The sequence below is a fragment of the Dermatophagoides farinae genome, chromosome 1 (genome assembly GCF_024713945.1).
Source record: "Dermatophagoides farinae isolate YC_2012a chromosome 1, ASM2471394v1, whole genome shotgun sequence".
In the NCBI taxonomy this organism is placed as follows: Eukaryota; Metazoa; Arthropoda; class Arachnida; order Sarcoptiformes; family Pyroglyphidae; genus Dermatophagoides; species Dermatophagoides farinae.
Window position 1 is genome coordinate 7,509,735 of NC_134677.1, and position 23,640 is coordinate 7,533,374.

The 23,640-nt window shown below is 30.0% G+C and overlaps 8 protein-coding genes across 9 annotated transcripts; 4 read left to right on the forward strand and 4 right to left on the reverse strand.

Moving 5' to 3' along the window:
- The first annotated feature begins 9,126 nt into the window (after positions 1-9,126).
- Positions 9,127-9,815, forward strand: LOC124492811 (HIG1 domain family member 2A, mitochondrial). The gene is made up of 2 exons (XM_047055806.2): positions 9,127-9,431; positions 9,493-9,815. Exons 1-2 carry the CDS (start codon positions 9,281-9,283, stop codon positions 9,657-9,659), a joined length of 318 nt encoding a protein of 105 aa, XP_046911762.2. The 5' UTR covers positions 9,127-9,280; the 3' UTR covers positions 9,660-9,815.
- On the reverse strand, positions 9,708-10,666 carry Rpi (Ribose-5-phosphate isomerase). Its single transcript, XM_047055803.2, has 3 exons — positions 10,599-10,666; positions 10,389-10,505; positions 9,708-10,318 (listed from the first exon to the last, which is right to left on the reverse strand). The coding sequence occupies exons 1-3, from the start codon at positions 10,653-10,655 to the stop codon at positions 9,794-9,796; spliced, it is 699 nt and encodes a 232-aa protein (XP_046911759.2). The 5' UTR covers positions 10,656-10,666; the 3' UTR covers positions 9,708-9,793.
- A 252-nt stretch (positions 10,667-10,918) lies between these two features.
- LOC124492806 (U3 small nucleolar RNA-associated protein 15 homolog) lies at positions 10,919-12,674 on the reverse strand. The gene has a single exon (XM_047055800.2). It carries the CDS (start codon positions 12,572-12,574, stop codon positions 10,985-10,987), a length of 1,590 nt encoding a protein of 529 aa, XP_046911756.2. The 5' UTR covers positions 12,575-12,674; the 3' UTR covers positions 10,919-10,984.
- On the forward strand, positions 11,742-13,798 carry LOC124492807 (mitochondrial genome maintenance exonuclease 1). The gene is made up of 2 exons (XM_047055801.2): positions 11,742-13,043; positions 13,106-13,798. The coding sequence occupies exons 1-2, from the start codon at positions 12,727-12,729 to the stop codon at positions 13,665-13,667; spliced, it is 879 nt and encodes a 292-aa protein (XP_046911757.2). The 5' UTR covers positions 11,742-12,726; the 3' UTR covers positions 13,668-13,798.
- Positions 13,799-14,434: 636 nt separating this feature from the next.
- On the forward strand, positions 14,435-17,535 carry LOC124492805 (cullin-4A). The gene is made up of 7 exons (XM_047055799.2): positions 14,435-14,821; positions 14,899-15,188; positions 15,259-15,332; positions 15,394-16,636; positions 16,690-16,971; positions 17,061-17,213; positions 17,294-17,535. Exons 1-7 carry the CDS (start codon positions 14,539-14,541, stop codon positions 17,387-17,389), a joined length of 2,421 nt encoding a protein of 806 aa, XP_046911755.2. The 5' UTR covers positions 14,435-14,538; the 3' UTR covers positions 17,390-17,535.
- Positions 17,532-18,281, reverse strand: LOC124492810 (cytochrome c oxidase subunit 5B, mitochondrial). Its single transcript, XM_047055805.2, has 2 exons — positions 17,919-18,281; positions 17,532-17,865 (listed from the first exon to the last, which is right to left on the reverse strand). Exons 1-2 carry the CDS (start codon positions 18,139-18,141, stop codon positions 17,693-17,695), a joined length of 396 nt encoding a protein of 131 aa, XP_046911761.1. The 5' UTR covers positions 18,142-18,281; the 3' UTR covers positions 17,532-17,692.
- A 169-nt stretch (positions 18,282-18,450) lies between these two features.
- LOC124492809 (proteasome subunit beta type-2) lies at positions 18,451-19,214 on the forward strand. Its single transcript, XM_047055804.2, has one exon. It carries the CDS (start codon positions 18,451-18,453, stop codon positions 19,108-19,110), a length of 660 nt encoding a protein of 219 aa, XP_046911760.1. The 3' UTR covers positions 19,111-19,214.
- A 57-nt stretch (positions 19,215-19,271) lies between these two features.
- Cka (Connector of kinase to AP-1) lies at positions 19,272-23,228 on the reverse strand. 2 transcript variants are annotated; one of them, XR_012832319.1, is made up of 10 exons: positions 22,564-23,228; positions 22,209-22,490; positions 21,567-22,125; positions 21,366-21,501; positions 21,187-21,305; positions 20,729-21,094; positions 20,380-20,661; positions 20,218-20,304; positions 19,494-20,157; positions 19,272-19,348 (listed from the first exon to the last, which is right to left on the reverse strand). XR_012832319.1 is itself a non-coding variant. In XM_047056098.2 (9 exons), exons 1-9 carry the CDS (start codon positions 22,816-22,818, stop codon positions 19,988-19,990), a joined length of 2,256 nt encoding a protein of 751 aa, XP_046912054.2. In that variant the 5' UTR covers positions 22,819-23,228; the 3' UTR covers positions 19,272-19,987. The 2 variants fall into 2 exon arrangements, 1 of the variants encoding a protein (XP_046912054.2); XM_047056098.2 differs by having other exon boundaries at positions 19,272-20,157.
- Positions 23,229-23,640: the final 412 nt, after the last annotated feature.

A 23,640-nucleotide genomic window follows, 5' to 3' on the forward strand; every position in this document is an offset into this window, starting at 1 on the left:
TTTATAATTTAGTCTAGTAAAATAAAAATGGACACACACACACAGCTGATTGATACTGAATGAACAAATAAATGACGACGACGACGACAAGCGTGTTAAATATAGTTTTGTTGCCCTTTATCATCATCGTTATTGTCTAAAATTATTGTCATTGGCCCCTAAAAGGCGCCTTTTTGTCGTCATTTCATCATTTCTATTTTATTTGTTGTTATTTGAATCTATTCAATTATCATAATAATAAAATCTTTATCTTTATCGAACCAACAACACAATATCGTCATCGTCATCATCATTTAGATATGCAACATACACACACAATGGCATTTTATTTTTCTAAATTTTCTTCATCTTGATTTAGCATACACACTTGAAACGATAACAAACGACCATTATACCATGACCAATTTTTTTTTTTTGGATTTTTCCATTCTCGGTCTGGTTCTGGTTTTTTTTCTTTCTATAGTTTTCGTTTTCATTTTCGGTTTCAGTTTCGGTTTCGGTTTCGGTTTTCGGACCGGATAAGTTATGATTTCTTCAGTGTTTTTGTGTGTATTCAACACTTATCAATTTGTTATTCAATTCAGGCCATGACTTTTTACTTCTCCTCGTTCTACCCTCCATAAAAAAAACCGGCCAAGTTAGCAACAACAACAACAACAACAAAAAGGTCAAAGTATAAAGGGCAATGTCACCAAGACAAACGAATATATTCATAGGTTGTGAAAAAAAAACAACAGTTATTCCTCAAACACACACACACTCATCATAAGTGCGTGTGTTTGTGTGTGTTGGTAACCATGACAAAATTGGCGACGTCGGCAATGGGGCAATGCCAAGAAATGATGATCATTTATTTTTCATAATATAAAAATACAGTTATCATAACTGTAATGTTTTCAAATGTGAAATTTAAATTGAAAAACAAAAATGAAAATTTTTGAAATTTGAAAAAAAAGTATGCAACATGAAACCCAAATAATAATGATGGTGGCTTGACTTTGAATTTCACCGATTTGTAACCAAGATTTTCGAGAGAGAAAGATAGAAAAGAAACATTTCAAAAAGCAAATCATTTTGGTCGTCGGTCAGTCGTCAAAATAATAATGATGGCAATGATGATCATTGGCCATAAATCCAGACGACAACAAATACAGATAAACCAGACTAAATGGTTGATTGAATGACACAACAAGACAGACCTATATGAATAGTGGGTGTCAATCGATGATGATGATGATGATGATGGCAAAAATGACAACACAACGATTATTATTGTGTTGACAGTTTTTTTTCTGTTGTTATTGCCAATCATATCGATAGTCTCGATTTCAAATCAATCAATTAAGAAATTTAGAAAATTATTATCAAATCAGATAACAATTATTGTTGTAAATTGAAAAATTATTTTATCTACGGATGTTTTGTTTGTCGGCTTTCTTTTTTTTTCTTTTAGAATGAAAATGAATGGCCTTTATAAAAATTTGATTGACCGTATAAACAGCAACAACAACAACAACAACAACAACAACAACAAAAGGAATGTGTATTTTGAGCATCATTTGTGAAAAGGGGCCAAAAAATTTAAAACAGAAAAAAAATGAAATCATTTTTTTTCCACGCCGACAAACCGTTCAAATCGACCATATCATCATCATCATCATTCAATTTATGATTCATCCTCATCATCGTCTATAAACTCTATAGTCAAGTCATCATTGAAGTAAGTCATTTTATGATACTAAAAAGTACGTCAAACAAAAAAAAAATTGTTCAATTGACTTGTCGACATATCAGTTTACATAAAATTGAAAAATTGAGCTTTTTTTTTGTTGAACAAAATTTTATTTGATAGAGTCTATATAGCCAGATTCTTCATTTTTTTTTTAAATGTCTATTATGAATGATTGATTCATGACCAACATTCATTCATATGCTGTTGTATATAACAGAATTTTCATCATCATCATCATCATCATCATCAATCGATGTCAGCTGACGACTGCAAAAACACATTGAATTATGATACATTTTAGTTTCAACGCAATTTTTTTTTATATCAATGTTCAAAAAAAAAACTAATGAACTTATTGTTGTTGGTGTGGATAACACAATTTTTTTTTCAAACAAAATTGTTAAATTCGTTTGAACATAGCCCGACTATACGACTATATATGTGTATGTGTGTGTTTGTATGAGCCAATGCGGTAGTAGTAGTTGGCCGGTGGTCAATTTATTGGCGGCAAAAATTCAAAGTCAAAAAAGCCCGAATCATCAACAACAACAACAACAAAAGACTTTTGAACGCGTCCGTGTATACACACATACATACATACACGGTATTGAACCATTTTCTCTCTTTTTATTTTAATCATTATCATTGAAATTGATATTACCTATTTAGAACAATTTTAGACAAGTTATGATGATAATAACAATAACAATATGTTGATGATGATGATCATCATCATCATTTATTCGAAGACCGACAAAAAAAACCGATTATGATGATGATGATGATCGGTAATAGTTTCGACAACAACAACAACAACAACTTCAGAAAATTCATTCAATTTATCCATACACACACACATCGTAGTTCGTAAGTGTTTAGTATAATGGTTTTAAATATAATAATCGTTTAAAAAAAAAAATATTTCATTCAATGTTCCCAGTGTTTATGTGTGTGTTTAGATTCGTGCAAATTTTTTTTTCCTTTCTCTTTGCCATATTCTTCTTTTTATTCGTTTCGATAATCATTTTCAAATGAACGATAGATGAAAATATTGAGAGACAACACCTAAATCTGTCGTGTATCACGTCCGATTATGTTTTTTTTTTTTTTTTTTTTTTTTTTTTTTTGGTGTGGTTTAATGTATGTTTGTTGTGAGTATAACGATATTGGTATCAACTTGAAAGTTTTTTTTTGCATTGAATTTTTTTTTTTTTTTTTTTTTTTTTTGGTTGGTTATTGTAACCATGGAAATTGGCTTGTAAATTATATTTTATTATTATTATTATTATGAAAAAAAAACTACAAACATGTTAGCCTCTAATGAGGAGGGGGTGGGGTGGGGGGTAATCTTGTATCAAGCTAATCATTTTGGTCGTGGTTGTAGTAGTGGTGGTAAATATTTTTTTTGTCGGCTGTTGTTTTGATCAGGAATTACAATTTTTTTTTCGCAAATAAAGTCATTAATAGGTCCAATTGTGTTGGGTTTTTTTTCCTCAATCAAATGGCTAATCGGTAATGATTCAAGGTTGCCAATCCTGTAAACATCGGTTTAATCTTTTTTTTTCTTTTCCGGTTTCAATCAAACAAACACACGTTGTTGGTGATTGGCAAATTGAATTTTTATTCAATTTTTTTTTCGTTATTCTTGAATTTGAAATTAAATTACTCGAAATCACTATCATCATCACTCACTCACTCACTGACTCACTCACCCAGCAGCAGCAGCAGCTAATCTTATTCATGTAATGTGATTATTATGTTTCAATCAAATGTTGTTGGTAGGTTGGTTGGCTAGCTAGCTAGCTATATTTTGGCTAATTTTTGGCTTCAAGCAGCTGCGCTCTGCTTGAAGCCGAAATCTAATCACATGTTAATCATTGAATTTATAAAATTTGAAAAAAAAATTATCTCGATAAACAGCTCAATTCACCCGAAAAAAAATATACAAGCCTCTTGAAGATGATGATGATGATGATGATGATTAAAGACCACCACCACCACCATCTGACCAGTTGAGCCAGTAAAAATGACCGGACAAAATGGTGAAAATTAAGTTATTAAAAACAAAATATGTATTGAAAAGGCTTCCTGGATTTTTTAAACATCTTTTTTAATGAACAAATTTTTTTTTCCTTTTAACAAGTTGTTTGATACGCTTAATTATCATGTCTTTAACGATGGTAATGTCTTTGAAATCCATTTATTCGTGCTTGAATTTTTTTTTCTTTTATAAAAAAAATGAAGATTTCGTCTTTTATTTGCAAACGGGCACATAAAAAAAAATTAGAATTATTATTGCAGTTCTATTGAAAACAAACAAAAAACCTCACAAATTATTCCACACAACACACAAACTATTAGGCCGGTTGCACTTTATGCGACATTTGTTACTTTTGCCTTTTTTTCTTTCAATCATCATCAAATAATAGTATATTTGTGAATATTAATGAAAAAATCAAGAGATCAAGTAAACTGAATTAAATCAAAAAAAAAAAAAAAAATTGGGCGTGCTGCCATTTACAATCATCATCATTTCTACAACAAAGATTAACTAGAATGAAAAGATCATCATCATCGAGTATCTGAATTGAATCTGAATGATTGAGTGTTTGTGTTTTGTATGGGCGAATTTAAGAAAGAGAAGAAAAAAAATTCATCATCATCATTACCACATTGACTTATTCAATGAGAGACTATTTCGTTGTTGTTGATTTGTTTGCACGCTTTCGTTGTTGTTGATTTGTTTGCACGCAAATATTGTATATTCACAGCAACAACAACAATAATCTCGACACCTTTTTTTCGATTTTATTATTTATTCTCCGGTTAATTTTTTTTTCACTATTTCATTTTGATCTTAGTTTTTACCGCCTTAATAATGATGATGATCGTCGTCATTATCGTTTATGATCTGATTTTTTTTCTTGTTGGCCACCAAAATGTTTTCGGAGTCTTTTTTTCGCTGTTGTTGTTGTTGTTGTTGTTGTTGCTGTGAATGCAACGTTTGCAGATTTGAAATTTAAAGCGCAAAAAATGGCAAATGATGATACAATAATGAATTCATTTCAATTTAATAGCTGTCTATTTTGTGTGAAAATCAAATTTAATTTATCATTTAATGTCACATAAATTATTGGTTACCAACAATTGAAACAATCATTTTGGATTCATCAAATGATGACACTGTTTCCAAGTTGTAAACCAGTTATGTTTGTATGTGATATTCAAATCAAATTTGATTAAAATAAAAAGAATATAGATCTATACACTTTATTTATAACTCCGCCTTTTAACCTGATTCTGCGAAGAAAAAAAAATTCAATTTTTTTTGGGGGGGATGTGTGGCAAAATACGATGATATCATAATGTTGCAAAAAAAAAAACAATTGATTCAATCATCATCATCATCATCATCAATCAATAAAATTGGTTATATGAAGAAAAATGAATAAATCTCATTCACATTCAATTTTATTTTCTCCCTTCACTCCCCCCAAAAAAATATGGGCGGCAATTATTTGTGATACGATTGTGGTCGATCGATTTACGAAATCAATCCATGATTACACACACACATACACACATAGCCACTGATTATGATATCATCAATGCAGCTATAGAAAAATTGTTTGTAAATCATCATGTATGTGAATTCTCGAAAAAAGAAAAATTAAATTGATTATATTCTCTCTCTCTCCAAGTTGTGTTTCAGATGTGGGCGGAAACAACTGAAAAAAGAGAATTGTTTTTTTGTTGTTGTTGTTGTTGTTGTCACTCATATATTTTGTTATAGAATAAAAATTACTCAGCCGAACAACTCAATTTAATAGAAAACACTTGACAACGCACAATTTCATTGCTGATTTGATGACCTGGTAAATTATGATTTTCATTCAATTGATTCATTTATTCATTCATTTTCAATCATAGATACACACACACATTGAAGACAATTTCTCAATTATGAATCAAATTGAAAACAAAAACAAAAACAAAAAATGAAATGAAATGAAAATGACCACTATAAAACACAATTGTCAATTGGTTTGGTGACATTTTGCTGTTTTTGCTGTGGCTGATTGTTTTTTGTTTTTTTCTTGGATCAGAAACTAATTTTCTCATTCATTCATTCATTCATTCACATGTATCTCATTCAATTGTAATTGTGCATAGACCATCTAATTAGCTAGAAAAGGATGAATTATTATCATGTATCATGGATTCAGCTTGTGTCTATGTGGATAGAATATCTTTACAAAATTTGATGATTTATAATTGCAACTCACAACACACTCTGTGTATATATGGTTTCATCCCAAGCAAAAAAAAAAAAATGAAAAAATATTATGATTATGATGATGGGATTGGGTGGTGGTATTCAAATTTTTTATTTTTTTCGTTATAATAATGATTATACAATCACATAATAATTATTTTTGTTTCGTTTTGTTGTATATTAATGTGTGTGTGTGTGTGTGTGTGTGTAATATGAAAAAAGTTTGTTGTTTTGTTGTTGTTGTTGGTCTCTCTTTCTCTCTTTTTGCATTTAGCTAAAGCAATCAAATTGGATCGGATAGGATGGCTGAATGGATAGGCTGACTGGCCCAAAAAGAAAAAAATTATTATTACTAACAATAATTATTTTCATTTTTTTCTTTCTCTCTCTCTCGAAAATTGATATCTTTATTATCATCATCACGATTATTATTATTATTATTATGTGAAACAATCATATTGAGATAGGAAAAAAGTGTTGGTCAAAAAAATGACAAATATCAGTTGTGTTTATTAAAAAAAAAACAACGACGATGAATTCAATTTATAATTTAAAAAACACCTATATCATCATCATCATCATCACAGAATCGGTCGATTGACCAACCGAATTATTATCATTTTCGATGATAATTCAATTATTATAAGAAAGTAAGAAAAAAAATGATTTTTAGTTTGTGTGTAGACGATGTTTTGATTACGGAGAAAAAAAACACACACACTTACATACACACGTCGTATATAATTCTGATGGTCCATGAACCGAATAATTTTGGTTCAATTTTTTTTCTCTAATTCTATGGTTCTAAATTTCCAAGGTTTTTTTTCTCTATGCTGATTGTTATTAAGATGTTTTGGGTTTTTTTTTCTCTCTCTCTCATGAGTCAAAGTGTCAATTTTGTATGTTTCGTGATTTGATTAAATTTGATTTTTTTTTGTCGCTTCTGTTATATTTTTATTTACTTATATGGGACAATGATACCGTGATCCACCCAAATAAACAGTAGCCAACACTAAAATTTGATGGCGGTTTCGTTTCATCATCATCATCATCATCGATCGATCGATCCGGATGACCACCATTACCACCTTTGTCTATTGTATGATCGATAATTTAATAGTCCCATATATATTGTGGGTGGATAGTTTTTTTTCTCTCTCTCTTTGTGTGTGTGTGTGTGTGTGTTTTGGATGCCGCCGTCATTGAAAATTATTAACCAAAAGTAAAAAAAAAGAGAGAGAGAAAAAAAAAGAAAATATCGGTTATGTAGAGGAAAATTAAAAAGCGCGAAATCTAGATTATTATAGAGTATGTGTGTGTTCATAATAAAGTCATAATGATAATAATAATAAAATTTCTATTTCAACCAAATAACCAAATGGTGGTTCTCTTCTCACACACCCCTCTCTCTATTTCTACATTATCTATTTGAATAAAAAAAAGCCGAATCCAATAACTAAATGTAGATCATCGTTGGCATCATCATAATAACGATTATCATCATGCCCAATGACGGTGGCCTTCCATGATGATGATGATGATTTTCATCCATTGTCATTTTTTTTTGTTGATGTGATATGGATCCATTCCATTATCACCATTATAATAACCACATAACCACAATCATTATCATCATCATCATCACCATCACGATATTGAATCGTTTGACTATTAAATCGAAAGAATTCACAGCCACAATTGAAGAAAAGCCGGTCGGTATGTCTTTTATTTTTTTTTTTTTTTATTCATTCTCAGAATAATTTCTTCGTTCAACATTTAAATGAATTCAATTTTCATGGCAATGGGCAACCATCAGAAAAAAAAAATTCAGTTAAAATATCTGAATTGAATTAAAAATTCAATTTAATCTTCAACCAAAAAAAAAAAAAAAATTCTCTCGATTCTCGATGTGAAATAATGTGTTTCTTCCATCGTAACAATGACAACAACAACAACAACAACAATCGACAATCGAATGGAAATGAACAAAATAGGAAAAAAAACGATTTGAACTTTGAATCTGATCTAGTCGAAACGAAACCTTTTTTCTAAATATAATAATAATAAGGTTGTTGTAATAATAACTTTATTATATTACAACAACAACTTTTCGGACCATGGAATCATCGATGTGGTGGAAAAGAACAAAAAAAAAATAACATGAACATGATCCATGTGTGCGTGTGATCATTCGATTTTTTTTTCTGTGGATGGTTCATCATGTCGGTAAATTTGTCTGTGTATGTGTGTGTGTGTGTGTATGATGAGATACATAATCATTGGGTTTGTGACGCGAAATAATTCAATTTACCCCTGAAATATAATTCAAATGACGAATTTTGAATATTTCATTCAGTGTGTGTGTGTGTTTCATCGTGATCGTTTTTTTTTCTTGTTTGGAAATTGCGGTCTTTGATCACATACACACACACACACATTATAGAGAGAAATAATATCTTTGAAGAAAGAAAAAAAAGAAACAACCTCTTGGATTGCATACAAAGTCCATTGTCGTTGTCGTTGTGGTTGTTATTTCACAATCAATAATTTGTATATAATCAAATCAGATTAATTGAAAATTCGTTCTTTTCGTTTGTCGATATGAAAAAAAAAACTTGTTCAAGCAAAAAATTATCACCACCAATATACAATATAGCATAAATTGATGATTCTCTCACCAGATTTTTTTTCTTTTTCTTCTTTTTTTTCGTAATGAATTTTGATTTGCATTACAAGTTGGTTTTTTTCGAAGATACAAGATGAGAAAATAATCGACAAAAATTTAATCAAATCAAAATATTTTCATTTTACTGTTGGTGTGAATGAAATGTGAACAAGAAAAAAACAAACAATTTAATTGTTTTTCTTTTTTTTCGCTTATCAATCGATATAAAATAATTATATCATCGAAAAAATTGAACATTTGATTTGGTTTTTTTTCTGGATAGCAGATATTTTCGTTTTTGATCATTTGATTAAAACAAACAAACATTATTATTTTTTTTTATTATTTCGAACCTGATAATCGGACAAAATCAATTTGTTCTCGATTTGTTTGTCGATTGCGATCGACAAATAGAATCAAATTTTGATACATGGTTCAAATTTCAAATTTTTTTTTCACAAGGAACCGTTCATATAATCTGTTCAAATCATATGTTTTCGCCAAAGTTTTTTGAAAACAGTGATTTGAATCAAAACTTGTTAAATAAAATCAACGATGCTTCTATCTGGAATTTAGCAATCCTAAAATTCAAGCAAGTAAAAAAAATATGGAACAAAAAAAATCCACAGCGAATGATGATGAAATGAGTGCATTGGAATGGATTGAATTGCAGAAAACCATCGATGATTATAGTAAAACGGAAACATTTTTCCAAAAAGCTAAACGCCGAACATTGGAAAATCCTATCGCACCACTTGGTTTGTGGCAAAATTTTATTCTTTAAAAACAAATTTATCAATTTTAATTACATCCAATTAGGTTTTCTCGGTGCTTGCGGTTTTTTAACATACGGTTTACGTGCATTAAATCGTGGTGATTCTCGTCAACAACAATTAATGATGAGAGGTCGTGTCATTGCACAGGCCATCGGAATCGGTTCGATTATGATCGGTTTATGGTTAGCGGCTAGAAATGAATCAAAATAGAAATCCTCCATATATATTATTTGTTTAAATTCATTGTAAATTTCGTTGTTTTATAATTGAAAAAATAAGACAATTCTTTAATTTGTTTTCTTTAAAAAATGGTTATTGTTTTTTTTTTTTAAAAAACATCCAAATTAAACAACCGTTATAGTTCCATCTTGATTACCGAAATATACTTGTGATGCCATTCCGATAAAAAGTCCTGTTTCAACAACTCCAGCTATGTTATTAAGTTCCGTATTTATTCGCGGCCATTCTTCAGCTGGAATTGTTGGAAATTTCCAATCCAAAATGAAATTCGAATTATCCGTAACCAATGGGCCAGCTTTAGCCTGTGCCATTCGTAAAGTAGCTTGACCACCAAACATTGATTCAATTTTTTGTTTAACCAACATATAACTCATTGGAATGACCTCGATCGGTAAACCTTTTTTCCATCGTTCGCCTAATACAATTGCCCGTTTATTAAAATCAGCTACAATAATTAATTTTTTCGCTGCGGATGCAACGATTTTCTCCTGTGTCAGACATCCACCTCCACCTTTAATAAGATTTAATTTTTCATCCACTTCATCGGCACCATCGAATGCAACATCCAATTGTGGATTACGTTCAAGATCACTCATTATCAAACCATGTTTGGTGATTAATTGTCGTGCCTAATTATTTAGTCAAAAAAAATGAATGAATGAATGCAAAAACAGATAATTACTTCATGATTATTATTACCTGGAATGATGTTGGAACACAGGTCACAATTAAGCCATCATTTTTGATTTTTTCAGCTAAACGTTCAACGGCATAAACAATGGTTGATCCACTGCCAACACCAATGGCCATATTATTCTAAAGAAATAAATATTCAAGAGCAAAAAAAAAAGAATAATTATAACCATTGTTATTTTCATTGTCCAAGGATTCTTTTCAAAAATGAAAAACCTTCAAATGATCATCAATAGCTGCAAATGCGGCCAATTTTTTTGCTTCTTCAACCATTTTGTTGTTGTCAATAATAATATTTGAATGGAATGAAAATAATTTTCGATCAATCAGGATGTTACTGAATCGGCCAATTCGACGTAATGATATGACAATCATTCAGTATTCATCAGTAAAATAAAATTATTGTGGTTGATGATTGGCTGTAACGATATGATATAGACCAATATATGAGCATTCAAAGCTATAGAAAAAAAAGTCCTTTTCGTTGACAAGGTTATCATATCGCTATATTGAATCATAATCATTGAAAAGAAAAATTTGAATATTTTATTTTAGTTTGAAAATTATATATTTTTTTTTTGTTTATATATAAATAACCATCATCATTTTATTTGTGAATTAATTAAAAATTGTAATTGTCCAGATATTTCAGACATTTTCTGTAGATTATCAATCTCATCATCAACACGTTGGTTAAGTTCTTTAAACAATATCCTTACTTTTGTTACATGTCTTATATCGCTCGTATAAATATTGACCAATATTAATGAAACATCTAATAATATTCGTGAGAAACGAATATCTGACAGATGTGTAATTATGAATTTAATTATCCGTTTTAAATCGGTAACATTTCTTCCGGCCAATGCGGATTGTAGACCATTTCGTCGAATTAATTCTTGCATAAAATTTACCACTTTTTCAGGATCATTATTGGCAAATTTTCTCATCACTCTATTCAACGCAGCTGTATATTGGAATTTTCTTAATAATTCTTCTTGTTTTTCTTGTCTTGGTCGATTGATGATATTGTTGCTTGCGACATTCGGAACGATAAACATATTTTTCTTATCCAATTTTACTGTCTTTCTTTTTGGAATATTGCTGAATAAAAATTCGTTGGCCATTTCTTCATCATCGTCAGCATCATCTTGTTTTCGAATTTTATCACCACCATGTTGAGCTGAGCGTCCTTTCGTTGTTTTAGGTTGTGGTGAAATTTTATTAATCGATAAAATTCCATTATTAGTTCCAACGGCCAAATATGATCCATTATAATGGCATGATAATAATTGTGATGGTGTATAGCTGAACGATGCGATAACATTGAAATTAAAATCGAAAATCTTTAAATGTCCGTCGATGGATGCCGTTAGCAGATAGGTACCATAATTATGTACACAAGTTATTGTTTTATGATGTACATTATCCAATGTTCGCAATGTTTTACCGGCAACAACATCAAAGACTTGTATGGTTGTATCACTGGCCGATATGACCAATAAATCTCGATTTGTAACCGATTCGATTGCATGTTTATGGCCATATTGATAGCATGAGGTTTGTGGTGATCTACTGTCCCATATTTTTACCGTATGATCATATGATCCAGATACGAAAAGTGATGCACTTTCAATTAAACATGATGCACGAATATAATCGTCATGAGCAGATGAACTATCACTATTAAAATTATACAGGATTTTTTCCTCGATAAAATCCCATAATTTAATCTGTTTATCATCACCACAGGAGAAAAGCTGATTTAAGCCATTGAAATTGACTCGATGAACAGGTGCCGAATGTTTCAAGGATTGGGCATTATCATTATTACCCAGCAGACGCAATGGTTTCGATTTTTTACATTCCCAAATTCGAACGATACCATCGGCGGCACCTGTGGCAAAAATTTTTTGATTTTCACGGCGAAAGTTACCACCATAAAGTAATGTATGATTTGGAGATTGAAATGTACGTTTCTTTTCCGATGATTCTGGATCATAGAGTGATACTTTTGTTGCCGAAGTAGTAAGAATCTGATTATGTCCATTTATATCGATCCAATTGATTGCATTAAGCTCACGATAAACTGTTGCTGGATTTACATTATTTTTCCAAAATTTTGCCGATTCTGATAATGGTTCAATAATGGCAGGTAATGTTGATACTGTAGTCGGTTTAAATGTAGTCATTATTTGTTTTTTTTGAAATTCTGATCCAAAAATTTGAATAATAAATTGTTAAATTCAATTATTTTGAAGAATCTCGGCGAACCCACGTGAATTTAATGAACCATCAATAAACAATGTAACATTTGTTGTGATATTTTTTTAGGTTTGAAAAAATGTTTTTTCGAAATTGGTATCGTTATTTGAATATTAACCGAATTGAATCGAAACATTTTTCCACTTTAAGAGCTAATATTGCATTAAATATATCGAAAAAATTTGAAAATGTCTCGCTCATCAATTTTCCATTGAAAAAATCCCCAACATTTAATCTATCCGAATTTGTCGATATTAAAAATGCCCATAATCGCTGCCATCAGGAACATTTGGATGATAATCCAAATTATTATCCGAGCGTTACTGCGATATTGAATCAAACATTATCACCGGAATCATTGGCGGCGTTGAAAAAATGGGAAACTGAAAAAATCAAGTGAGTTTAAATTGAATTTTTTTTTAATGATGAATGAAAACTAATTTTTTCCATTTCATCAGGCAATTTGGTATGGAAGGATTCGAAAGATATCGCAAAGAACTATTACTGCGTGGACGATGGTTACATAATAATATTCGAACCTATTTAGAAACGAATGATACGTCTGGTTTAAAAATCTCGACCAAAACACAAGAAAATATGTGGAAAAGTATTGAAAATGTTTTACCAAACATCAATCGATTGTATGCATCTGAAATGGTCGTATATCATCCGATATTAAAATTTCGTGGAATTCTCGATACAATTGCTGAATTTCATGAAATACCAGCTGTGATTGAATGGAAGACATCGGAAAAATTACGACCAACAATTGCACATACATATGATAATCCTTTACAAGTTGTTGCCTATTATTCCTGTCTACAATTCAATGATGATTTGAAATCGAAAAATCAAAATACCAAGATTGCAAAAGAAATTCTATTGATAATTGCCTATGAAGATGGTTCAAAAGCAAATGTTCATATTATTGAACCATCATTACGTATTGCGATTTGGCGTAAATTTCTACAAAGACTTGAACAATATTGGATTATGGTTTCAAATCAATCGAATCAATAATTTTTTTTTCTATTCATTAATTGTATAAATGAATCTGGTCTTGTAGATATTGTTTAAAGGAATTGATTCATTTTCAAAATAATCAAATTAAAATAAAATTGCTTAAAAGCCAGGCAACTGGGAATGGTGAATTTCAATTTTTAGTTTTGTTTGATAAAGTTTAGTGAATTTTTTGCTTGTTTTTTTTGAAATTAATTTTTGAATAGTATTATTAAATGGACAAACGCAAATATACGATTATGGCAGCCGTTACCGCAGCCGTATTTGGAGCAATCGGCTATTACTATTATCAAAAAGAGATTCTATTGATGAGGCGTTAAAAAAAACGGCCGATACGATCAAAAATCAAGCCGATGTGGTGAAACAAAAGACCGATAACGCACAGAAGAACATCCAGGAAGCAATGAAAGAATTGGAGAAAAATATTCCGGATAAAAGTCAAAAGACTCCAAAACTTTCATCAAAAAAATGAAATGAATGTTTTATTTAAAATTTTAGTCAGCAATTAAAATTTATTTATTTTTGTTTGTTTAAAATGTTTTTTCTGCTTGATTGTTTAATTAACAATAACAATTGTTGTCATCGAATCAATTCATAATGCATTTGAGAAAGATGCCGGTCAAATTTTTTTCAATACTAGATGGCGCAGTTTTTTAGCAAATTTTCTTTTTTCTTGTTACCATTAATTCTTTTATAATAATGATGAGTGTTGTTCATGCGTGTTTGGGTTTCTATTATATGATGATGGCTGAAAATAGATTCCTTTCATTCATTTCAATGGTGTTTCGTGTAACTGTGTGTGTGTGTGTATATATTTATGTGAGAGTCTTGAACACACATTGATATAAACTAATAAAAATAAATTCTTATAATGAAAAGAAAGCTTGAATTTTGTAGTGAAGAAAACGATTCTGCAGATAATAATAAAACAATTATCATTAATAATAATAATAATAATTCAAAAACAATGAATGATACATCAATGGTTTCAGATGTATTGATGGAAAAAGAAAACATTATTAAACATGATGAACGACGATCAAATGTGCATGATGGTGATAAGATTAAATTTGTTGAGAATAAAAAAGGTATCGAACGTTCGACACAAATTCAACGAAATAATGTGGCCAAAAAATTGATTATTAAAAATTTTGGTAATTCTTTTGTTATTGTTTATTATGATGAATTTTGTTTGATGACATTCGTTTTTTTTGTGCCATGAATTTTATAGAAAGTCCAAAATTACCTGATGATTATCTTCAACAAACATGGGCCAATCTAGAAAAGGCAATCGTAGCCATACAAATGTCAAAATCGGTTAACATTTCCAATGAAGAATTATATCAAGAGGTGCAGAATTTATGTTCACATAAAATGTCATCAATCATTTATCAACGATTACGTTCATTGATTGAAACATATGTAAAGAATAGTGTTTTTCAATACGTCGAACCAATCAATGAGAATGTGGCATTTCTTAAGATGCTTGAAAAATGTTGGAATTCTTATTGCGACCAAATGGTATGAAATGAATGCAAATATTAATTTTCGATCATTAGTAATGGATATATTTTGGTTATATTTTTTTCAGATAATGATCCGGTGTATATTTCTCTATTTGGATCGAACATATGTGCTTCAGAATGCACAAATTTCATCGATATGGTAAATTTTACATTACTAAAAAATTAATTTTTTTTTTCATATTGAAATTTCATTTTTAAAGGGATATGGGCCTGGAAATTTTTCGTGAAAACATGACAAATAATAATGTAGTCAAAATGAAATTACAAGATTTTCTATTGGAATTAATAACCCGTGAAAGAAATGGCGAAAAAATTGATTGTATTCTCATCAAAAATATTCTACGAATGTTGATCGATTTATCAATCTATATTGATTTATTTGAAACGAAATTTCTTAAAGAAACGCAACAACTTTATCTTGTTGAATCGGAAAGAAATATATCAACAATGGGAATCAGTGAATATCTTTCCTATATTGAAAAACGATTGAATGAAGAAAATGAACGTTTAATGTCATATCTGGATCATTCAACATCGAAAAAATTGATACCGATTGTTGAAAAAGAATTGATTCAAAATCATCTGGATAAATTATTCAATATGAATTTCGAACAATTAATCGATGAACATCAACTTGATTATCTACGTTTAGCATATAATCTAAGTTCACGTGTTCCGGATGGTTCGAATAAATTATGTAATCAATTCAATCAGTATATCAAGACAAAAGGTAGAGCAATTGTGAGTGCTTCACCGGAACGTGATAAAACTATGGTTCAAGATTTATTAGATTTCAAAGATCGTATCGATGAAATTGTCTGTAAATGTTATTTGAATAGTCCAAAATTCATCAATTCAGTCAAAGAAGCATTCGAATGTTTCATCAATCAACGGGCGAATAAACCGGCCGAATTGATTGCCAAATTTGTTGATTTAAAACTTCGTGCCGGTAATAAAGAATGTGGCGATGAAGAATTGGAAAGATTATTGGATAAAGTGATGGTATTATTTCGTTTCATACATGGTAAAGATATTTTCGAAGCATTCTATAAAAAAGATTTAGCCAAACGTTTATTGATTGGAAAATCAGCATCGGTTGATGCAGAAAAATCGATGCTTTTGAAATTAAAACAAGAATGTGGCAGTGCTTTCACATCAAAACTGGAAGGAATGTTCAAAGATATGGAACTATCGCGTGAATTGATACCCAGTTTTAAACAATACATTCATAATGCTATGCCCGATGCTTCGATCGATATGACTGTTTATATATTAACCACTGGCTATTGGCCAACGTATCAACCAATGGACATACTTATGCCACCTGAATTATTGAAATATGAAGAAACATTTACCAAATTTTATCTATCCAAACATATGGGCCGTAAACTACAATGGCAACGTAATCTTGGACATTGTGTATTGAAAGCTTATTTTGCAAAGGTTAGTGGTCGAATTTCGGTCGTATTTCGTATATTTATCGGTTTTTATTATAGGGTGCCAAAGAACTTCAAGTATCATTTTTTCAGGCAATAGTTTTGCTATTGTTCAATGATACCGATGAAGAACTCAGTCTAGAACATATTCGAAATAAGACTATGATTGAAGATAGTGAATTACGTCGTACATTACAATCATTAGCTTGTGGTAAAGCACGAGTGATTACTAAAATTCCCAAAGGACGTGACATTGTTGATAATGATAGATTTGTTTTCAATAATGAATTTATAAATAAACTATTCAGGATCAAGATTAATCAAATTCAGCTAAAAGAAACGGTAAATTTTTTTCAAGTAAAATTCTTTTACTCACAATTTTAATAATTATTCTGTTGAATTTTTAAAAATATAATTCTCTATATCTATAGCAAGAAGAAAATGAAACCACACAGGAACGTGTATTTCAAGATCGACAATATCAAATTGATGCTGCTGTGGTGCGAATAATGAAAACCAGAAAAAAATTACCACATAATTTACTCATATCGGAGATATATAATCAGATTAAATTTCCAGCTACGGTAAACAGAATGTTTTTTTTTGTTTTTTAATTTTAAAAACTAATTTGTTAAATTAACGTTTTTTTCTTGATAAATATTAGCCTTCTGAAATGAAAAAACGAATCGAAAGTCTAATTGAACGTGATTATCTAAATCGAGATCGACATTCATCAAACATTTATAATTATGTCGCCTAAATATTTCGAAAATTGGTGTGGAATTGGATGTCAATCCGAAGGGATTTTTTTCTCCCGAATTTTGTCTGTAATTTAAATTGCATTAAATGAATTGTATAAAAGTTGTAGTCACATGAACCACTGAATAAAAATGAATCACAAATTCACATCTTTGTTTTTGTTTATTCATTTATTATTATCATTATAATAAACGATCATCATCATCATAATCATTTATAGACTAAAAGTTATAGATTTTTTTTCGGTTTACAAATAGTTCGAGGCTACTTCACTTGTTTGTGTTAGCAATAAAAACATTTTTTTTCATTTTTGCTCCCAAAATTTCTCAGCTGGTACCGCTTTGAACCAGAATCCACATTCACATCGTTTTGGTTCATTTAAATGTAGCCACATATATTTGATTGCAGAAGAATCTTCTTCACATTTACAGCCAACCATTCGTGTACCGGAAAATGTTTTTACTATGTTTGGATTATCTATTTGATGAAATAATGTTAGTTTAAATAATTTTTCAAATTTGAATCTCTACCTTTAGTTCCTGGTCCACGAACTTGTTCTTGAAGATCGAATGGATCTTTGTTGCCTCTAGCAATGGCCATACGAACTAAACGTTCTTCACCAGTAGCATGATCATCATCTTTTGGAAAACGAACCTTATCTCGTCCAAACCAAAATGTTCGCGATGATTGAATGAAATGTTTGGATTCTGGTACTCGAGCAATTGAATTCAAAGTCGTTCTCAACATGGACATCTTGACGGATTATTTTCGGTATTTTTTCGTGTGATCAAAAATAATAAACACACAGAACGAGATAGAAACTGTGAAAAATACCAATGAGAAACACAAATGAAGGTGATCGTCGAGACAGAGATGAAAGAGGCAACGTTTGATCGTTAATTCATAAACAACGTTATCGATTGTTGGAGCTGAAAAATTTTTCGCTGATTCACTGGATTGTTTGAGTGTGTAAATTTGCTTTGCAGTGTCCTTATTTTCTGTCAATTGAATTTAAAATTGTTTGATTTTCGAATTCATTGAAATATATTTCATCCGAAAATTATGGAGACAATCATTGGAATCCGTTGTAAAGATTGTGTTATTATTGCCACCGATCGAGTGAATGCTTTTAGCATTATAATGGTCAAAAATGATATGAATAAAATCTATCAGTTGAATGATAATTTGGTTATGGCAGTTAATGGTGAACCTGGTGATACCGTACAATTTGCCGAATATATTAGTAAAAATATTCAATTGTACAAAATGCGTCATGGATATGATCTATCTCCAATGGCTTCGACCACTTATGTTCAACGTAATTTGGCCAATTATCTTAGATCACGAACACCTTATCATGTTAATTTGATGATGGCTGGCTATGATACACAGATGAAAAAACCACATTTATCTTTTATTGATTATCTTGCAACCACTGTTGAAGTTCCATTTGGTGCCCATGGTTATGGTTCTTTTTTTACAATGGGCATTCTGGATCGTGTCTATAAACCGGATTGTACGGCTGATGATGCAATGGAAATGTTGAAACAATGTATCACTGAAATACAACGACGTTTAGTGATTAATCAACCTGTTTTTCAGGTGTGTAAAGTTGATGTTAACGGTATTGAACATCTGGATGATATTGTCGTTAATCCGGATAAGGTTCTTAATTCAGAATTGAAACTACAAAAACCCACGGTTCAACCAATGATTCATTAAAAAAAAATTGTTTACAAATTATAATTTCTGATTTTTTTATGTCTCAAAAAAAAATTGAATTGAAATTCCAAATGAATAAAATTAACACTAAACTTGAAAATTTATTTAACGATAATCAATTTTTACTGATCAAACTATTATTGTTATTATTCAAGAATAATGGACATAAATTCTTATTCTTTATTTCGATGATGGTGATTAAAAAAAACCACATTGATCAACACACATAAATACCCATCTTGGAAATGGATCACCATCATAATGATTATCAATTGTTGAAAAAAGAGAGAAAGAGAAAATAATTGCCAATAAATAGTAATTTGTGACAAAAAAAAAAAACAAAATTTGAAATAATAAAAATGATACAAATACAAATTACAAACCTAATTTGAAATAAAACATTTTGAAAAAAAAATCAATCAATTAATCGAATAATTTACGCAAGGAAAGAAAAATGATGATAATGAAAAAAAATGAATGAAAATTTCGAAAATTGTGAAACAAAACTTGAAATATTATGATATATACCACAGATTATATTGGGCGGGCGTGGATAATGAGGACACAGATTTGACAATGCGATGGGTGTGTTCGTGGTGGTGGGTGATTTTGTGTAATGAAAACAGAAATCAATTTGTAATTTAAGTATTTTTTTTCGATATTGAAAAAATTGATTTGTGAATCAATTTAAAAAATGTTTGCATATGTTTCTGTTTTTTGGTGTGTTTAAAACTAATTTTTTAAGAAAAAACGTGTGTAATGTTGAAAACTCTCATTCATAATCGGGAGAGAATAATATGATATATTTATAACCATCAATTTTGACAAAGATATTTTGCATTTGTTCAAGATATTGTTTTCATATTTGGATTAATTTTTAAACAAATACTTTAGCCAAACCATCAGCACCGGCCGATGCAAAATAAGGCTTCGATGGATGAAATGTAACATCAAAAATTGCTTCATCAAACTTTTTTCTATGTGATGATATTTCCTGTACACAATTTTTATTATCGAAATTCCATAGACGAACACTACAATCATGACCTATTTTTTTGGAACGAAATTGAACAATTATTTTTGAAAAAGAATCATTCTGCCACTTACTTCCACTTAAAATATACCATCCATTAGGATCACAATCGACCGAAGTAACCTCATCCAGATGAGCAACCATTGAATGAATACATTTGCCTTTGATGATCATAAGGAAAACAATTTTACATTACAAATATTGTAATTGTAATAAAAAAATATTTGATAACTAACCAGTATTAATATCCCAGAGTTTTATCAACCGATCTTCATCAGCAGTGATCACAATCGGCATTATTGGATGTACAGCTATTGAAAAGATGCTACCGGTATTATTATCGGTTGACTTTTCAAAAGACAACAATGGACTGGCTGATGAGTTACCACCGGAATGAGCTTCAATATCATACATGGCCATTGAACCATCATTATAAGCACAAATTAATAATGGTGATGAGCTAACGTTTTGATTCGTATTTAACGATCCAATCACAGCGATATCGGTTGGCGTTTTATCTATTTAGAAATTATTTTTCAAAAATTAATCGATTTTCATTTTAAATTTGAAAAATTTAATCATCACCTTCGCTTTCGATGCTTTTCATACAAATCGAACGTGTTGTGTCCCATATTTTTACAGTTTTATCGGCTGATGATGAACAAAGTATATTCGATTGTGAATTAGGTGATGTCAACGATGATAATGACCATATGGCATCATTATGAGCTTTGGCTATAGTGTTTAATTGTAATTTATAATCATATGGATCATATATGTCCATATACATATTATTAGATGGTATCGCCCATGATATAATTTCACCATTCTGTGATCCAGAATAAAATTGATTTCCATTCACACATAATGATAATACTCGTGATGAATGGCCACGATAAGTATAGATTGGTTCCAGATCAATTGCATTTACCGTATTGATTGGCTGTTTATCTGTTATGAAAAAAAAACAAATGGATGATAATCGAAACCCATAATTAATAAATCAACAAATCAATGTGAAATATTCTGTTAGGAAAACATACTTTTAGTTGACTGTGTTTTATTGATATTCCATAATTTAAGTGTCTCATCATCCGATGCTGTTATCAATAATGGTTCGGTTGCATGAAAACGTAGTGAACGTATACAATCATAATGTGATCTGCAATCAACATCATTAGAAATTAATAAAAGTCCAAATAAACTATAATAATGTTTTTACTTGAGAATATATTTTTGACTCCATGTTTTTCGCATTTCCGACGAGGTATTATTATTGGTTGATGCATTGCAATTATCAATCACATTATCCGTTTCGGTTAGCGATGCTAATTCACCAAGTATGAAATTTCGACGTGCTGAAAAAAATCCCGAAATGATTTCTATTAAAAACAAATTTTCCTATAAAAACAAATTCAATTACCATTAGGACAGTTCCAATCGGATCTTTTCTTTTCTAAATCATAAAGATTTTCACGTTGATTATCCACACGATTATTGAGTATCATATCAAATTCATTTAGTACTTCTTCAGTTTCATCATTATTCATTGTTCCTCCTGATCCATCACTTAATGGTTGATCAATAACATCTTCATCTTCAACATCAATATTTTCAAGCATAGACATTGATTCATGATCATTTTGATTATTTAAAAATTCAAATGTTGCCAATACACTTGATTCAGTATCGTTGACCATTGTATTTGTTTGATTTTTTATGTGTTTATTTCTTCGACGAACATAATCAATATAATCAGGTGATGATGATGATGTTTCATTATCATTATTTCCACCGCTTATATTAGCAACAGTATTCTGATTTTTTTTCTCTAAACCAATTAATTTTGATACAGCTTGTTCACTGGTCACTTGATCATTAATGGAAAGTCCTAATAATGCTCGTACACGATTTGAACGAACATCGATTATTGTATCCGTATAGCCAATCTCTTGAAGATAAAGACGTAATAATTGACGACCCTATTAAAATCAAACAAACAAACAAAAAAAAAACAAAACATTATATTCATCAATTGATTAATTATCGATGATGTGTTGCTTACTTGTTTCCAATTTAAATTTTTCTGATCACCATCATTTTTATTATTGTTATTGTTGACATTTTCATCAAGTTCAAAATTTAAATCATTCAATTCATCCGTCGTATCATTATTATGATCAGGTGGATCGGTACCATATTTTAATTTATGATATTTAGCTCGTTCTTGTTTCAGACAATATTCCAACATTTTTATTCGTCGAATAAGATCATTTTTTAGATTTTCTTGGCCTTTACGTTCACCTTGTAATAATGCAATACGAGCTTGTAACTCGGATTTTTCCACCTTTGGAACATTTTAATCGAATTAATCAAAATAAATATAAATGAATCCATTATTATCAATCATTTAGACTTACCTCCCATTGTTGACGATGTAATTCAAATTTTTGCCATTCATATTGTAAAAATTGTACAATTCCAGCGATCGTATATGGCAGATTAGATCGTGGATCTGAATTTGAATTTAAATTTTGGCCATTATTGTTGACATTATTAGTGTTATTATTATTAGAGTTATTATTATTATTATTATTATTGCTATTCATTATTGATACATTATTTGTCATCGCCATACGTCCATTCGTTAACGTACAACCATTATTTGAATCCATTGCCCGTTACACTTTAGAACGATAAGGGAAGAAATTTCTGGATGATCGATATGAAATAATGTGACAAACAAGGAGTGGAAAAATTCGGATGCACGAAAATGAATCGAGAATAAAAGTGAAAATTTTTATTTTCTTTTTGCGATTCTAAAATGATAAAATTTTCATTGAAAAAAAATTTATCGCTGAAAAGTGTCGGCTTTTTTGGTCAAAATTTTGTTAGCAGAATCACACACGCACACACACACACACACAAAGATAATAAACACATTGAAATTGAAAAAAATTATTAAATTATATCAGTGAAAAAAAATATAAATAATAACAATAACAATCAAATAAAAAGATTGAAAATAGAATCAAGACACATCGCATATTCACAGTGTGTATGTCTTGTATTGAAAATGGCAGACACTCGATATATCCCGATACGATTGATGTGAGAATGAGAAGAGGGTGAGCAAAAAAAAAAAAAAAGAGACAGAGGGGCAAAGTGAAAATTACAGAGACACGCCTTCAAGAAACACAATGTAATATATTCTTGCCGGTAAATGACGCCATCTATGATTGATTATTGATATATTTAATTGTTGTTTGATGATGATGATGATGATTATGATTTTAAAATTTGTCATCAAAATGAAAAAAAGAACGATTATTTTGTGTTTGCAATGAATTTCTTAATCCAAATTTTAAATTTGAAAAAAAACAAAGATTGAATTAATTATCAAACATTTAAAACATCAAAAAAAAAATGAATAAAAATCACTAAACACTAGAGGGCGGGAAAAGCAGTGGCTGTGACCGTTGAAATAGACGTTCGAC

What these genes read in the sequence shown, in the direction of transcription:
- LOC124492811 (XM_047055806.2), top strand. Translation starts at nt 9,281, where the DNA reads ATGGAACAAAAAAAATCCACAGCGAATGATGATGAAATGAGTGCATTG. An exon ending in AAATCCTATCGCACCACTTG is followed by an intron (nt 9,432 to 9,492) that starts GTTTGTGGCAAA and finishes ACATCCAATTAG; the next exon opens with GTTTTCTCGGTGCTTGCGGT.
- Rpi (XM_047055803.2), bottom strand. Translation starts at nt 10,655, where the DNA reads ATGGTTGAAGAAGCAAAAAAATTGGCCGCATTTGCAGCTATTGATGAT. An exon ending in CTATTGATGATCATTTGAAG is followed by an intron (nt 10,506 to 10,598) that starts GTTTTTCATTTT and finishes TTATTTCTTTAG; the next exon opens with AATAATATGGCCATTGGTGT. An exon ending in GTGTTCCAACATCATTCCAG is followed by an intron (nt 10,319 to 10,388) that starts GTAATAATAATC and finishes CTAAATAATTAG; the next exon opens with GCACGACAATTAATCACCAA.
- LOC124492806 (XM_047055800.2), bottom strand. Translation starts at nt 12,574, where the DNA reads ATGACTACATTTAAACCGACTACAGTATCAACATTACCTGCCATTATT.
- LOC124492807 (XM_047055801.2), top strand. Translation starts at nt 12,727, where the DNA reads ATGTTTTTTCGAAATTGGTATCGTTATTTGAATATTAACCGAATTGAA. An exon ending in TGGGAAACTGAAAAAATCAA is followed by an intron (nt 13,044 to 13,105) that starts GTGAGTTTAAAT and finishes CCATTTCATCAG; the next exon opens with GCAATTTGGTATGGAAGGAT.
- LOC124492805 (XM_047055799.2), top strand. Translation starts at nt 14,539, where the DNA reads ATGAAAAGAAAGCTTGAATTTTGTAGTGAAGAAAACGATTCTGCAGAT. An exon ending in ATTCTTATTGCGACCAAATG is followed by an intron (nt 15,189 to 15,258) that starts GTATGAAATGAA and finishes TATTTTTTTCAG; the next exon opens with ATAATGATCCGGTGTATATT. An exon ending in GCACAAATTTCATCGATATG is followed by an intron (nt 15,333 to 15,393) that starts GTAAATTTTACA and finishes TCATTTTTAAAG; the next exon opens with GGATATGGGCCTGGAAATTT.
- LOC124492810 (XM_047055805.2), bottom strand. Translation starts at nt 18,141, where the DNA reads ATGTCCATGTTGAGAACGACTTTGAATTCAATTGCTCGAGTACCAGAA. An exon ending in TCGTGGACCAGGAACTAAAG is followed by an intron (nt 17,866 to 17,918) that starts GTAGAGATTCAA and finishes TTCATCAAATAG; the next exon opens with ATAATCCAAACATAGTAAAA.
- LOC124492809 (XM_047055804.2), top strand. Translation starts at nt 18,451, where the DNA reads ATGGAGACAATCATTGGAATCCGTTGTAAAGATTGTGTTATTATTGCC.
- Cka (XM_047056098.2), bottom strand. Translation starts at nt 22,818, where the DNA reads ATGGATTCAAATAATGGTTGTACGTTAACGAATGGACGTATGGCGATG. An exon ending in CGATTGGAACTGTCCTAATG is followed by an intron (nt 21,502 to 21,566) that starts GTAATTGAATTT and finishes GATTTTTTTCAG; the next exon opens with CACGTCGAAATTTCATACTT. An exon ending in GAAAAGCATCGAAAGCGAAG is followed by an intron (nt 20,662 to 20,728) that starts GTGATGATTAAA and finishes ATTTCTAAATAG; the next exon opens with ATAAAACGCCAACCGATATC.